Raw genomic sequence first — 15,788 nt, 5'->3', positions numbered from 1 at the left:
TTACACCAACCATAAGACTCTTTTTCACTCCACTGACTTTCCAGAAGAGGCAGTTTGTAAAATGCAAAGTAATATTAATGTTTCTGCTCAGGAGTTTCCACTTTGCATTGCTAAAGCTTTCATTTTGACGGAGCTGTATTCTGAAAAGACATGACTAGCACAGGGTGTCTGCTCTATCCATCTGCACCACTGGCTCAGAATATCAAATAAGTCCCAGTTTCTTTAATATTAGATGGTTTTTTTTCCCTTACCTAGAGCAAATTCAAATCACCACTACTTCCACAGCAGAAGTGAACCCTGTCAGAGAGCATACTGAGACCAAACCAGAACAACAGGGAAATGTTTGTATTGATTTAACAAAACTGATTTTGGTAGATGAGTTTAATGCACCATTTCAGGGATGCCCTTCACCTACAGAAATAAAACTGGCTTTGGTCTGTAATAACATTCTATGAAACTACCACTCTGATTTAAATGGTTTTAAAACCAAAGCTGTATTTAAACAGATGGATTTTCATTTGAAGAGAGGGACAAGACATAAAAACTTCTCTAGTGGTCCTTCCATAAAGGGCATTTTAACAAGGCATCACAAAGAGATGAAACCACCAGAAAACATCTCCCTGGGCTGAGAATGGAAGAGTAACAAGTACAATTTTTTTCTCTGCAGATGATTTTGCACAGAGCAAGCTGAGAAGCAGCTGAAAGCAGAGCTGCTACCCCTCTTGTTAGGAGGGGTGGCCTTTGAAGCACTGACTAATCACAGGGCACACCTGATCTGCTTTCCTGGCTTGCAAAACCAGCAGCTAATGCATCTCTGAGCCCATCCTTTCCCCTTTGCTGAGGGACTGGATGAGCTCAATGCTCACACGGGAGGAGCTCCTTGTTACCTGCTGGCAGCGAGCCCAAAGAGACGTCCCAGACTGGGGGCCCTGACATCCCTGCCTTTCCAGCATTTCTAAACACAAAAACAGCTGGATCTGGTTAGCTACATGTCCAGTTAGCCCAGTATGCTGGTCCTTCCAGTAACCATGGCTGAGGAAAAAAAGAATGACAAGGGACAAGGAAAACCCACTGTTCTCTGGCTGTATTGCCCAGCTCGTCATTGGTAGCCCGCAGGGGATCTTTCTTCCACTAATTTGGTTTGGGTTGGGTTTTTTACCCTCAAATCCATTTACCTTTCATCTTCTGCAATATCTAGTTATAGATATAACTCATATAGATAAAACTCATTAGTTTTACAATTTAATACTTGTTTAAAAATACATTCCCTTGATTTAAATGTGCACGGGTGGGTGCTCCCCTTGAGCCTTCTGTGTAAAGTAATAATGGAACTGCTCTGTCCCTTTCCTTTCTCCATATCATTTATCATTCTGAAAGGTTCTACAAGATTCTCTTAATTCATCTTCTTTTTTAACAAGTCCTTGGCTTTCTGACCTCTTCAGCCAAAAACTTTAAGCCAGTTAATGATTTCTTTTTAACTAGTACCTATCACTGGATGCAAGCATTTCCCAGCATCTTAACTGCCTCAAACAACAGAATCCTGTTTCCACAGTCTCTCCATTAAATCTTGGACATAAATCTATAAATCCATTAAACACTACTGCATTAACCATACCTCTGAGACAGAAGGAATTCCCTGATATGACCTATGCAGAACTGCTGGGATAAAAGACTTGCTCAAACAGGGAGTGTTTGCTTTTCCTACCCGTGCTTTACCCATCAGGCTGCCCTTAGCACGGGGATTTGTTTTGGGATGGGGGGAAAAAGGGTTGAAAAATTAGTGCAATTGACTGCGAGGGTGGCAGCGGCAGAAAATGGGAGCAGAGCACTTTAAGAGAGCCCTGGGAAGCTGTAACCTGAAGCCTGCCGAAGGCTGGGCTGGGGGAAGCAGCAAAAAGCAGATGTGGCTGCACCAAACCCACACTGTCCTCGCCTCGCACCCGCTGGGAGCCCGGACAGCAGCGGCCGAGAGGAGCCCCAGGTAAGGGACAGCTCAGGGACAGCTCACCTGTGCCACTGCCAGTGGCCACGGGAGCACAGGGCAGGGGCTGAGGCTGGGCAGCTCTCAGAGCACCTGGGGAATGGGATGAATGGTTCTTCTCCAGGTGGGATTCCCACCAAGAGACCTCACTTAGGATCCAGAACCACCAGCATCAGTTTTGCCCCCGAGGCTGAGCTGTGCTCGGGAACTGGGGTGGGTTTCTGCCTTTCAAACATCTGCCTTGCAGCTGGGAACATGTTTTTTGTCTGTGATAATGTGCCAGTCAAATCCTCTGGAGCTGGTGGTTGCAGGATGCTCCAGGAGCTGGTGCTGTGGAACAAGCAGAGCAGTCTGAACTCATGGGTTTTGTTTCACAGCACCTCTAAAGCCAGAAGTGTTTATAAATGATGTGAGAGACTTGTACCACTGTATGTGGAAAGTAAAATATTTCCTTTGCACCTGCAGGCCTTCACAAATCGACAAGTCCCAGACACAAAGTTCCTTCTCAGCTCATTTCTCAAGGTTTTCTTCCTGTACCTTTTGACTGTACCATCACTCACTGTCGCTCCTTCTCTTCTCCTTCAAGGCAGCCACAGATTTTAATATCTTGCCTGAAACCATCCCACCTCCGATCCAACCAAATTCTTTTCTCTGCACTTCTGGCTGTGTGCTAAGAGAAATACAAATAGAATCCAGATGTTCAGGCCAATTCAAACTCAAAAGGCTTTGTCTTTTTAAAATGGAAATTGCTTTTTGGCGAAGTCTGAGAAATATGAAGCTGGTGACAGTACTGGCAAAAACAATACAATCTGCAAAACCAATCTCTGCTCCCATGCTCCCAGGAGCTCAGTGTAGCTGGAAGCAGCGGTTGTGTTGAGATTATTTTCTTTTTCTTCAGAGAAAAGGTTATGCTCTATGGAAAAGCTTCAGCTCTAAGCTAGACTGGGCCAAACCTCTTCCTCTCAGCATGCATGACTGCAGCTTAGTACAGGCATCCTCACAGAGCCCTTGCTAAGGCTTGGTTGAATTAGACTCATGTAGGATTTCTGGCATCTCTCTTCCAGCATGGTGCCTGGTCATTGTAAATCTCTGAATGATAGGAGCAATCCCAGCATCATATCCACTGTCACACCACCAGACACACCAGATAGTAAATCCTCTTGATGCACATCTTCTGCAGGAGAACCTCACCTATTCTGCAGCTGGGATGGCAGCAGGTTGCAGGATGCAAGCACACGGGGGGAAAGAGGGGGAAGAGGGTACCACTTCTGTGTTACACTGGCTGAACACAGATGACAGCTTAAAACCCTTCTTGTGATGCTTTTTTCTCCAAGAGAGAGCTGCCCCCAGAAGAAAAGGCAGTGGAGGGAGACAGCAAACTGCCTCTCACTCTGCCTGAGCAGGGTCTTGAGCTGGGGCTGTTGTCGCCACGTGTATTTCTAGCAGCAGGCGTGTTTGCTTTGTAGCTGAAGTTAATCTGAAACACATGTTCTTCCTCTGATTTCTCTAGTTGCCTGGATGACAGGGGTTAGTTAAATACAACCCTTTTCCTTTAATTTCTGGGAATCTATCTAAACATTGCTTCAGACCAGCCTCAGTGGCGTCTGTTCTTGGGGGCAGGACACTTCAGTAGCTCTGGTTTACCCACAGCAAAGCCCTGGGTTACTCAGTGCACTCTGGAGTAGACAGATCTGTCTGGAAGGGCCACTCATCCCAGTACTGGAGTGAGGAAAGTGGATTCCACAGAAGGAACAGCTTTTGGGAGTTTGGTGCTTTTCTCCCACCACCATTAAAAATGTCGAATAAGCCAAGCTCTGCCTTTCACTTCTCTAGGTTTCCTTATTGTCTTTTAAGAAAGTTCTTTTATTTTACTTCATCAGATTGCAAATAAGAAGCAAAGGATGGACGCAGGTACATGTAGACACAAGAAACAGCAAACTACTGCCTGAGGCAGGTAATTTGTATATCAAAGCAGTAACCAGTCAGTGTTGCCTTCTGCCCCTTTCAACGATATGGATTTGGTACCTTTTATAAATGAAGTCTTGAATTTTTTTGAAGCCTAAGACTCAGAAGTAATGATTGGTGCTTTTCTGGACCTTGGCACTCAGTGACTGCCAGCATCAGTTGGGGCCACACACATCTGCTTTTGTGCTCAGGCACACCCACACCATGTGCTTGCCCAATTTTAAAGTCACTGGGGCCAGTCTGGCTGAGTATTTCCAACTAGAGAAGGAAACCTGGCTCAGATCAGGTGTGTGCTTCACAACTGGAAGGACAAGCAGCAGCGTCTGTCACTGCAGCTCCTGTCACAACCAGGTGCAGTGAATAGTTGTGGTAGAGATGTATTTTCCTGATTGCTCAAACTCTCTCTGTCATATTCTTACTCTGTAGGTCCAGGCATGCAGATTCCAGTAATTCTTCTTTTCCTGGGTCTCTTAACTGTCCCAAGCAGAACCCAGAACCCAGCTACTGAGCAGGTGAGTAGGAGACAATATGCAGAGAATGAGGGGGAGAGGTGTGGAGCAGGTAACTTAATTTTAGAGATTCTTACCAAAGGATTAAGCACTACCCTCCTAAATTACTGGGATTTTATTTAGCAACATAATGAGACTAACTCCTGCTTTATCTGGATAAAACCACAGTAGTTACATCAGGGGATGACCAGGAGGCAGAATTTCAAACTCGGTGCTGCCTTTGGCATTAAAGTAACTGTTCCTACACTCTCTATAAGATTAAGTCAATATTTCACAGAAGAATATCTATAGTTGTTTGCCTATTAAGTGTTTACCACGCCTGCAAATCTAACCAAAGCACTCCCTGGACCTGCCAGAACTCTGCCACAGCTGATGGAGCCAATGCTGGCGAGGAAGAGGAAGATCCATTCTACAAGAGCCCTGTGAACAAGCTGGCAGCTGCAGTCTCCAACTTTGGCTATGACCTGTACCGCCAGCAGTCCAGCCGCACAGCCACGGCCAACGTGCTGCTGTCTCCCTTCAGCCTGGCTACTGCACTTTCTGGTCTCTCACTTGGTGAGTTCTTTGCCCCATTCCCACTCTCACCTTCTGCCTTGGCAGCCCTTCCTTCATGTTTTCCTGGTCGTTGGCAGGGGCTGGAGAACGAACTGAAAATGTGATTTCTCGTGCCCTCTTCTACGATCTGCTCAACAAGGCTGAGGTGCACGACACCTACAAGGACCTCCTGAGCAGTGTGGCCGGGCCAGAGAAGAGCATGAAAAGTGCTTCCCGGATCATCTTGGAGAAAAGTAAAAGTTCTACTTTCCCTCTATGAAATTCTACCTAAAAAGCTGTCAGCAGTAGTTATTTTGGTGTTTGTGTATATATATTTATATATAAAAACACACTGAGTAACACAGCACTAACAGCTCTGGCTCTGACATCCTGCTGAGGCAGGATGTAGACAGGGCATGGAATGCTCTTGCTGCTCCAGAAAAAGCTTGGAAAGTTTGTGTGCACTTAAATAAAAGACCAGACATGCACACAAATACATTGGGGACAGAACAGTTAACTCACAGAAGACCTAAAAGAAGCTTGCTGATAATTTTGCCTTCACTCCAGGCTGTCTGGCAGGTGTTGCTGGCTTCCAGGAACCACAGATCATATTTTCTATTTGTGATAACACTCAGCCATATTCCTTTGTTTAATTCCTTGCAGAGCTATTTGAAATGTCTGCTTCTGGCATGCAATAAACATCTGCTGAGAATGCTAAGAGCTATCTTTTGGAACCTGCTGGTTCCAAGAATCCAATAGGTTGAGTAAGCTGTACTCAGAAAGCAGGCTGGGGAAAGAAGAAAGGCTAATGTAGGAATGGCTGTGTCCAAGCCTTCAGTTCTTATCTCTTTTTTTCAGTTTTCAGAAGAGAGTTATCCCATACTCCAGCACGGGTGGCTGTAGGATTTGGATCAGTTTCTTTAATGTGCTTTCAGATATTCCTCTTCAAAGCAGGTTTCTGTAGACAAACAGGCACAGATATTTTATGAGACCTGCTGCTGGGCTTTGGATTGCCACCTGCTGCCTTGAGATTGTTTGGATAAGGAAGCTAGCTGCAATATCCATGCTTTTATTCCCCAGGACTCAGGGCAAGGCCTGGATTTCACAGCCAACTCGAGAAGTCCTACAAGATGAGATTGAGGGCACTGAGTGGCAACACCCAGCTGGACCTCCAAGAAATCAACAACTGGGTCCGACAGCAGACAAAGGGAAGGATTATGAGGTTCATGAAGGATGTGCCCACAGATGTCAGCATTCTCCTTGCTGGGGCTGCTTTCTTCAAGGGTAAGAATGTTGTGTGCTTGGACACAGAAAAAGTCCATTAAGCACATGTTGGATGTGAAGGAATGCTCTCTCTTCCAATAAAGCAAACAGGCTGTCAAAGAGAGAGTGTGAGAAGAAAGTGTTTGAGAATGTTTAGTAAAGAAGAAAAAAAAAGCACACTACCTGAACAAAACTAGTGCTGAGGAAGGAATTATTACTCTTGGGAAGCTGAATCTTGACCTGTTTGCAGTAAGAATCAGAGAAGGAAGTTTAAGCTCACAAAACTCCATTCAGAGATGGGATATTACCATTTAGGGAAAGCACAGCTTAGAATGTTCTGAGCCCTCTTACCACTGTAGAAGGAACAGTTTGATACTAGAGAGCTGTTCTTAAACATTCTGTAAGCCAGTGTCCTGGAGAATTATTGCTTAGAGACAAGGAGCAAAATAAAGGGTGGGGAGAGAAGCACTTTATATCCATTGACACAACTGTTACCCTTTAAAATAGTTTTGTAATTACATAAGTAGACATCAACTTCCCAATGGCTACTCCACCCACACACTGGCTTGATTATTTATTTGCCATTTAGCCAATTCTCAGATGAAAAGGAGGGGCCAAGGATGGCAGTAAATCAGTAGCTCCAATCAGTCTATTTCTATCCCTGTTATGCCTCAACTCCTTACTGCACAAATACTGTATATTAAAGCACAAGATTATTCAGCCCCAGGCATAAGCCTGGTTTCATATGCTATTATTTCAGAAAACCCTCCATTTTCTCTCTTACAAAATAGGGACGTGGAAAACCAAGTTTGACACCAAGAAGACTGCCCTGAGTGACTTCCACCTGGATGAGGACAGAACTGTGAAGGTGTCCATGATGTCAGACCCCAAAGCCATCCTGAGATATGGTTTTGACTCAGAACTCAACTGCAAGGTCAGACAGCAAATATTGCCTAAGATCTCCTAAACCTACTGAGGGGCAGGTTCAGCTACCTGTTAACCCATTCCAGCCTTGCTCCTCCCATCAGCTACTTTTGCAATCCCTATTTTGAAAGGCAATGTGTTGATTCTTAGGATATCCTGCTTCTACCCAGGCTATGTCACAAACAATCCAAAATTTAAATGATATCCAGGTCCTACCAGCTTGTATTGCTTTACTTAAAGTTGGGTAAGAAGGGCAGGGCACACCTTTCAAAACTTTTCCATCTCTACCTCTTTCAACCAGTCTGTCCCTGGAGCATGAGCTCAAAGGTGTTCCAGAGAGAATTCCCCAAAGCAATGCTGCAGGATTCAGCAGGTGATAGAGCACTTCCATAGCAGGAAGAGTGCAGCAAGGATGGATAAAAGTCTGGGGAAAAAGCCAGAATTTTCAGGAAGCATCACGTCAGATAAAAGCAAACAGGGAAAATGATTAAATATTCACTGAAAAGGTTGAGATTCCAACCTGAGAATCAGGCCTGGTACAGGATGGGTAAAACTGATTATTATTGAAGTGACCCTTTCTTATCTCTCTTATTTCTGACCTTGCAGATTGCCCAGCTGCCCCTGACAGAGGGAATCAGTGCCATGTTCTTCCTGCCCACAAAGGTGACCCAGAACATGACTCTGATTGAGGAAAGCCTCACTTCTGAGTTTGTCCACGATGTGGACAAGGAGCTGAAGACAGTCCACGCTGTGCTAAGCCTGCCCAAACTAAAGCTGAACCATGAAGAAGCACTTGGCAGCACACTAAAGGAGACAAGTATGTGCATCACACCCCTTTGCAGGCTGCCAGGGCTCAAAGCAGTGGTCAAGTTGCTTTCTGCTCTCAGAATATGAAGCTGGTGGGTTTTTAGTTATGGTTGTGGAGATTTCACCAGCAACCAAACCACCTTCATCCAGGACTTCTCAGCTTTTTATCACATCCCTCCACCAAGCTCATACAGTGCTGCTGAGATTGTTCTCCCCGTTCCCCCAAAAAACTGTGCCCAAGCAGCTCCCTGCCCTCGTGGATCACACCTTAGTGCTGCTCCCCCTTCTGCAATCCATGCCTTCAGCTAATGGAACTTTCTCTCTTTTCTCCAGGGCTCCAATCACTTTTCACATCACCTGATTTCTCCAAGATTTCTGCCAAACCTCTGAGATTATCTCATGTGCAACACAAGGCAATGCTGGAGCTTAGTGAGGATGGGGAAAGATCCACACCAAACCCTGGGGTCAATGCTGCTCGTCTGACCTTCCCCATAGAATACCACGTGGACAGACCTTTCCTCCTTGTACTGAGGGATGATACCACTGGAACCCTGCTCTTCATTGGCAAGATCCTGGATCCCAGGGGTGTTTAGATCCCTTCACAATAATCTGCAATGGTAGGGCCCAAATGGAAAGGGTGATATTGGGAGGGATACTGGCTCCCTGCTCTGCTGCACAAAGACACAACTTGCAAATCTTACGCCTTCATACTGCAATAAAAGAGCTTTTGCTATTAATCTCAGCAAGCCCAAGTATTCTCCCTTGAAAGGTTGTCTGCCTACACTCCCAATTTCCCCAGAGAAGGAATGCAGTTCTGTGTCCTGAAAGCAAACATTATCTGGTGTATGCTGCATTGTTCCCCATCCTGTTTTCCATCCTGACACTAGTTGTTGATTCTGAATCCCTCATCACTGACAGACCTGTACTGGAGCCCTCCAAGTTCTGCAATGCCCCCTTTTATAGACTGTAAGTTTGCACTTCCCAACCATTTCCACTTGACACTGGCAAGAAGGAAAGTGCCTCACAGTATTAAAAATAGAAGGCAACGTGCTCTGGATGACTGTATGTTCATAATGCTCAGGGCACCACACAGGGGAGAGTCACACCTCACACAAAAGCAACTCAAACATTTGCTTCCAACCCACACACAGAACTTACACAACAGCCTCTGTTCCCACCGTACCACACACACACCTCTCACGTTAGAATTGGTCATTTTATTTACAACAGGCTCACCAAAGAGCATTTCAAGACTTCATTCAAGTTGCTGTTACACATGATTTTCCAGCTTGTACTACATGACTACCTTACCACATGACACTTAGCTTTGATGAAAGATCACATTGCAGCTTCCTTTGACAAGGAAATTAAGTCCTCTGAAGGATGTTTCTGGGAAGCTGTGACAGGCAGGCCTTCATCTCTTGTAGTTCCTGGATCTGAGCACTCTGAGGACCAAAGTGCACTGACAAAATCCCCTCTGCTCTTTGAATTGTGCTCAGAGCTTCAGAAACTGCAAATCTGAAATAGGAAGATAATAAGAACACAGCATACAAAATACTTAATTCGGCTTCTTGACTTACACAACCTTTAAGCCCTCCCTAACAAAAACCTATCCCTGTTCATGGCTACAGATCCCACCCTCCCCTGTCTTCCAGCAGCAGGAAAATTGTGTCTGCTTCAGCTGCAAAGGGAGAATGAGGGGGGTGGAAATGAAAGGAGATGGACAAAACCTGAAAACATTATCTTTGAGTATATAGGAACCCACTACTTCATCACTGCAGCTCCTGCTAAAATTAATTTGGTTAAAGTGAGTTGTTGTGAGGAGAATTTCAGAAGCAGTCAGGGGATTTCCTTGCCAATAAAGCAAGAGGATTTCAGTCCCTCCTTTGAGAAGATGTCAGCAACATTATACAACTGAGGTATAAACACCAAGGGTGATGAGCTGACAGAATAAAACAATTGGACAGGGAATAAATTGAGCCAGGGAGAAGAAAAAGATAAGACAGGCACAAAGGATAGGAACAAATTCCTAAGAGAGTACCTGTGCTAGACTGCCCTGTGTCCTGTGAGACACCCTCAAGGTGCCTTGATATTGTGTCAGACACACAGGAGTGGTGCAGGGCAGGGATAGAGGATGAAACCAAACTCACCCATTGAAGAGGATTTGTGCCAGCTTGAAAAGTTCATGGCCTGTTTCTACACTTGATGGCCCATGGTGCATTTCCACAATCTCAATACTCTTCTTCAGGTGTCTGGCTGCTTCCTGCCACTTCCCTGATGGAAAAACGAAACGATGAGAAATGAATAAATATTTCCTAGAGCTACTGCCGCCAAAAGAATCTGACAGAATTAATCAAAATGTGGTGAACTCTGACCACAGAACCTGGACAGGGAATCTAAAAGAACATGAGAGCACAGTATTGTAAACTGGCTGCTGGGAACAAAGGTTTGGTCTTTTTGAGAGCCCTGCTGACAAAACTAGGGAAAAAATGAGAGGGACAGTTCAAGAAAAGTTAATCATGTTAAATTCAAAGTTCAGGAAACATGGGAGAGTGAGAGGACAATGCCATACCTAGAGTAGCATAGACCTGTGCCAGATGATCCTCCATCTCTCCCATCAGCAAATGCTCTGGACACAAGAAGGTTCCAGCATCCATCTGACACTTCAGGATCATTTTGATAGCCTGATCTATATATATATAAAAAAAAAGGTTATAAAATTCCTGTGGCCCTGTGGCCAGTCTCCAGGTTTCCATTATCCATGAAATAAAATCAATCCCATCTCATCTTTGCATGTTACACAGCTGATTGGGGTTTGGTTAGGATTCAACACTGACTTCATCTGCACCTTTGCTTATTCTACCCCAGTGTTGGCCCAACTCCCTCCAGGAAAACAGGGCCTGGGAATGCCTAACTCCAATGTTACCCTAATTTCTTTTTATTTAATTACTTTACTATGGAACAATTTGTGACTTGGATTAACACCCAGGTCAGGGGGTATAAAAAATCTAAAGCTGAAGTCCCCAGGGACACCAGGCCACATGTCACAGCACCTCAATGGCATGAGCAACAGTGCCATCTCATGGTTCCTGTCCCGACCTGGGCTCCTCAGCTGCTGACCTCAGGGCACAAAGCTGAGCCTCACCAGCCTTCCCGACTCTCAGCAGGTCTAAAGCTTTCTTGATTTGTTGCCGAAGATCCTGCAATCGGCCAGACAGGTGATCTCTGCTGGCTGAGGTTGCACAGGCTTCATTTGAACAGTAAAGTGTGTCTTCTTCCCCCTGTGGAAATCACCCTTGTGATCACTGCTGCTCATGTTCAGCTCAAAGCTTACTTTCCATCTGCATCAGCTCTGGGTTGTAGAGATGCTACATTGTTTCTCAGCTGTATTCATTAATTAAATTAATTTTTAAATAAATTATTATCAGCTTATTTGATTTTATAAGAAACAATGAGATACTGTCTTGACTCAAGAGGGGCTTTTGGTGTCTGAGCAGGGATCCAAGTGAAGTCTTCACCTCTTGGCTTTCCCAGACCCAAACCTTACACATCCCAGTAAGCTGCACAATCATAACTATGGAGAATTACCTTCATTTGAGCCTGGCATTTGGGACAGCAGAATGAATTTCTGATGGACACCACACTCTTGACACCAGACTCTAACTCCTCGAGGCACGCCTGGCAGTGACACTCGAAGAAATACTGATGGAGAAGCTGCTGTCTCTCAGCAACCCTCATCCTACACCAGTGAGGCCCTGCAAAGGATGGCAAGGATAGAGATCTCTCAACAGGTACAGTTCTTAATGTCAGAATAAATGGATTTTTGTTACAATTGAGACTAGGTACATTTTGGGGAGGACTCAGCTGGAGACTGAAAATCTACCAGTGGGCTTAAGAGACGAAATGTTGATCAATGCTGCTAAACAAAGACTCTGGCAACATCAGATGAGAATTATATGAGAATTATGATATAAACAGCCATCAGCATGATGAGAAGAGGTGAATGATGTGTGTGCCTTGAGACAAACACAGAATTAGGGCTTACCATAGCAATGCAAAACCTCTTGGCCACTTGAGATTGGCTGTGACGCCCTGACAGTGGCAGCTGTCCCACTGAATGACACGCTGGTATTAGGGCAGCACGAGTGGTTCAGGAGGCTGAGGACAGGGAAGAAGGCTGTTGCCAGCCTCACAGGCTTCTTATCTACAACAGCCCCATCTCCAGGCCCTGAAGACAAAGGAAAAGCAAGCAGGTTGAGATTGAATGCTCACAAACCCACACAATTGCTGCAATGAGCACCGTGACCGATGGCAGGCAGCAGCAGAAAGGTTCTTGGTATATTGCTGCAATAAATAATAGCTAAACACACTCTGCATGTGCACCAAGGAACAGGCCAGCATGGGACAGGCCATTAAATTTTAAACAAGTCATTTTCATCTGCAATGGGAGCTTTTTACAGCTGAGAATTCAATCTCCAATCTCTTCACGTCACACAGGGAAGACGGCAAGGAGAGGACAGTCCTGGGCCCCTCAGGACAGGAAAGAGGAGCTACTGGAGAGAGCCCAGTGGAGGCCACAGAGATGATGAAGGGTCTGGAACATCTCTCTTATGAGGAGAGACTGAGGGAGCTGGCCTTGGTTAGTCTGGAGAAGACTGAGAAGGGATTTCATCAATGCATACACAAATACAGGTGTCAGAGAATGGTGATGGACTCTTTTCTGTGGTGCCAGGATGAGGAGTAACAGCCACAAATGAAACAAAAAGCTCCACCTCAACATGAGGAAAAACTTCTTTCCACTGAGGGTGGCAGAGCACTGGAAAAGGCTGCCCAGGGAGGTCTGGAGACATTCCAAACCCACCTGGATATGTTCCTGTGTCACCTGCTCCAGGTGACCCTGCCTGAGCAGGGGATTTGGACTGAATCCTCTTCAGAGGTCCCTTCCAACCCCAACCATTTTGTGGCAACACAGTAAGGCTTTAATTATTTTTTATCTTACCCATCTCCTGCATTACAGTGATTGCTTGTGCATTACACTGCAGCTGCAACACGTGCCTCAGCATTGCTTCTGCCACAGTCTTCAGCTCTGGGGACAATTCATCTGAGGTTTTTTCACATGCCTTTGGTTTGGACCACTGCTGAGATGATTCCTGACTCAACACAGCAGCCTCCAGGCCAGCTGCTTGCAGCTGTTTGCATAGAGCTACCACACTGAGCGTGCAGAGAAACTTGTGCTCAGGGCTGTGCTGCTCAGTGTGGGGCAAAAGGTGGAATAGAGCTTGGTAAGAACTCTGGTACCGACCATTGCTGCCACAACCAGGGATACCTCTGCTACCAGCTCCTGCAGCTCGTGCCTCACTGAGAGGTTTGCATCTTGCCTCAGGGTTCTGAAGGTTCTTGTCCCTGTGGTGGGACCAGGCCACCAGTCTGCTGACCTCTGCAAATCCTGCCAGCAGGACAGTCCTCAAGGCCACGTGGCAGAAGACCCCGAGGGTGAGGAGCAGGGCTCCCAGGGAACACTCTGTCCTGTGGTACTGCTGCCATGCCATCTCTGCACAGCCCTGGCTGCAGTACTTGGCATAACTGCAGCCCTGACAAGGCACCGAGGCCAGGAGCTGCCTCAGACAGTGGTGGCAGTAAAGATCTGCGTTGGTGGCTCGAGTGTCCCACGCTGTGTCACCATCCTGCACAGGAAGGCTCTCCCCAGGGCACAGCACACTCACAAAGGCCTCCTCTTTCAGCAGGCTCTGTCCTGGCACTATGTCCTGGGAGGCCACCAAGTGACGTCCTCTCTCTGCATCAAAACTCAAGCTCAGAGATGAAGATGCACCTGAAATGCTGCTGTTCTCTTCCCAGATCTCTGGCTCCCTTTGAATGCCACCACGTTCTCCTGCAGGCTTTGGACACCTCTCTTTCTCACCTAATTTAACCTTCAGCTGACTTAACTTTTTTAGCCGTGTCAGGTGTGTAGTCATGACCCCATCCAGAGTAATTTTACTCTCCAGCACTCTGAGGATATCCTGTGCATCCTGAAACCTCTCCAGGCACAGCAGACACTCAGCTTTCCGCAGCAGGACCTTGGGCAGCAGCCTTTCTGGATAGCCATGGCTTTCAGCCCGGGCAATATCTTCCAAACAAACCTAGGAACAAAGATAAGGCCTTTTAAGTGGGCTTGAAAACCAGCTCGTGCTCTTTCATTCCACCTAAGACAGTCTCATGGAAGAATTATGTGTGTTAATCAGCAAATTCCATGTATTATAATAATAGTAATAATAATAATAATAATAATAATAATAATAATAATTCCAAATAAAGCATCTTGACACGGAAACAAAGTAGGAGCCCTTCAGAAAGTTCTAATTAAGCACAACTTGGGAAGCACAGCTGATCTGTTGTCTCTTGTTCTAACAATCGAACACCTCGGGGGCACCCAGGACCTTGTGGGGTGGGTGCTGCCCTGGCCCCACTTACCTCGAAGTGCCCCAGGTGGAGGAGAGCAGCCGAGCGGTTGGCAAAGCACACGGACACCTCGGGGCTCCCAGGGAGCTCGTGGGATGCTGCCTGCAGAGACCAGAGACCTGCTGCAGCCTCAGGGGATCCCACACAGGACCCTCTCAGCAGGGCTTGCAGGATCCCCTCTTTGGGGATCCCCTCATGGGAGCTGCTCCTCCAGCCATGAGGGGCTGCAGGACTCCTTCTTGGGGATCCCCTCAGGGGACCCTTTTGGCTGGGAGGTGCTGAGGGACCCCCTCCCTGGGATCTCCTCATGCCTACCTTGGAGTAGAGCCTCAGGGCAGCCTGGTACTGGCCCCGTTTGAATTCCCGGTTTCCCTGCTCCCGGTACCAGCTCGCGGCCTCCGGCTTCTTGTCCGTGGGTGCCTGGAGGCACAACTGCACCAGGGCTGCCTCCTCCTCCTGCTCGGCCCTGTGGGTCAGCACCGAACAATCAGTTTGGAATCGTCTGGATGATGATCCCTGGATGATCCCAGGATGATCCCTGTGGCACAGGATTGTGTCCAGAGGGTTCTGGAATTTCTCCAGCGAGGGAGACGCCACACTCTCAATCTGTGCGTGGTCACTGCACAGGGAAGAAGTTTTCCCTCAAATTCACAGAATCATTAATTAATTAGGTTGGAAAAGTCCTCTGAGGTGATCGGGTCCAGCCTGTGGCGGATCCCAGTTTGTCAGTCAGACCATGGCACTAAATGCCATGTCCAATCTTCCCTTAAACACCTCCGGGGACAGCGACTTCACCTCCTCCCCGGGCAGCCCATTCCAGCGTCCAACCACCCTTCCTGCGAAGAAATTCCCACTAGTGTCCAACCTAAACCTTCCCAAGTGAAGTTTAAACCTATGTCTTCTCGTTCTACCGCCACTAGCCTGGGAGACGAGGCCGGCCTCCTCCAACCTCCTGTCAGGTAGAAATGTGGAATTTTACCCCGATGGAATCTCCACGGTATCACTTTCTGTCCATTGCCCCGTGTCCGCCGAGCAGAGCCCGGTCCATCCTTCGGCACCGCCGCTTTATTTATACGCATTGAGAGAGATGCGCCAGTCCCCCACTCCCCCTCGTTGCCCTGTGCCGCGGCTCACCGGAGCAGGTCACAACCCAGCCGCACCGCGTCGTGAAGCGAAGCCGCCGCCAGCCGCTCCCGCAGAGACGGGTCCAGCGCGGCCCAGAGCCGGGCGGTGCGGCCCTGCCACTCCGCCACCGGCAGCGCCATCACCGCCACCGCGCCACTACCGCCATGGCGGCGCCCAGCAGCATCCCTGCACGGAACACAGAGACACTTCCGCCGTACAGC

The 15,788-nt window shown here is 47.1% G+C and overlaps 2 protein-coding genes across 5 annotated transcripts; one reads left to right on the top strand and one right to left on the bottom strand.

Annotated features, from left to right (window-relative positions):
* Nucleotides 1-1,844: 1,844 nt before the first annotated feature.
* SERPINF1 (serpin family F member 1) lies at nt 1,845-8,725 on the top strand. 3 transcript variants are annotated; one of them, XM_088177132.1, is made up of 9 exons: nt 1,882-1,981; nt 3,862-3,935; nt 4,373-4,458; nt 4,812-5,010; nt 5,088-5,243; nt 6,070-6,273; nt 7,044-7,186; nt 7,783-7,993; nt 8,317-8,725. In XM_088177132.1, the coding sequence occupies exons 1-9, from the start codon at nt 1,902-1,904 to the stop codon at nt 8,574-8,576; spliced, it is 1,413 nt and encodes a 470-aa protein (XP_088033258.1). In that variant the 5' UTR covers nt 1,882-1,901; the 3' UTR covers nt 8,577-8,725. The 3 variants fall into 3 exon arrangements, with proteins under 3 accessions (XP_088033259.1, XP_088033258.1, XP_088033260.1); XM_088177133.1 differs by lacking the exon at nt 3,862-3,935 and having other exon boundaries at nt 1,845-1,981; XM_088177134.1 differs by lacking the exon at nt 1,882-1,981 and having other exon boundaries at nt 3,911-3,931.
* Nucleotides 8,726-9,180: 455 nt separating this feature from the next.
* On the bottom strand, nt 9,181-15,739 carry SMYD4 (SET and MYND domain containing 4). 2 transcript variants are annotated; one of them, XM_088177129.1, is made up of 10 exons: nt 15,577-15,739; nt 14,758-14,908; nt 14,455-14,544; nt 12,983-14,123; nt 12,029-12,211; nt 11,572-11,738; nt 11,129-11,264; nt 10,556-10,672; nt 10,134-10,257; nt 9,181-9,501 (listed from the first exon to the last, which is right to left on the bottom strand). In XM_088177129.1, exons 1-10 carry the CDS (start codon nt 15,705-15,707, stop codon nt 9,351-9,353), a joined length of 2,391 nt encoding a protein of 796 aa, XP_088033255.1. In that variant the 5' UTR covers nt 15,708-15,739; the 3' UTR covers nt 9,181-9,350. The 2 variants fall into 2 exon arrangements, with proteins under 2 accessions (XP_088033255.1, XP_088033256.1); XM_088177130.1 differs by lacking the exon at nt 14,455-14,544 and having other exon boundaries at nt 15,577-15,726.
* Nucleotides 15,740-15,788: the final 49 nt, after the last annotated feature.

This window comes from Sturnus vulgaris, chromosome 21 (assembly GCF_052056855.1).
Source record: "Sturnus vulgaris isolate bStuVul1 chromosome 21, bStuVul1.hap1, whole genome shotgun sequence".
NCBI lineage: Eukaryota > Metazoa > Chordata > Aves > Passeriformes > Sturnidae > Sturnus > Sturnus vulgaris.
Note: the sequence above shows the minus strand (reverse complement) of the source record. Positions and strands in the feature narration are given on the sequence as shown.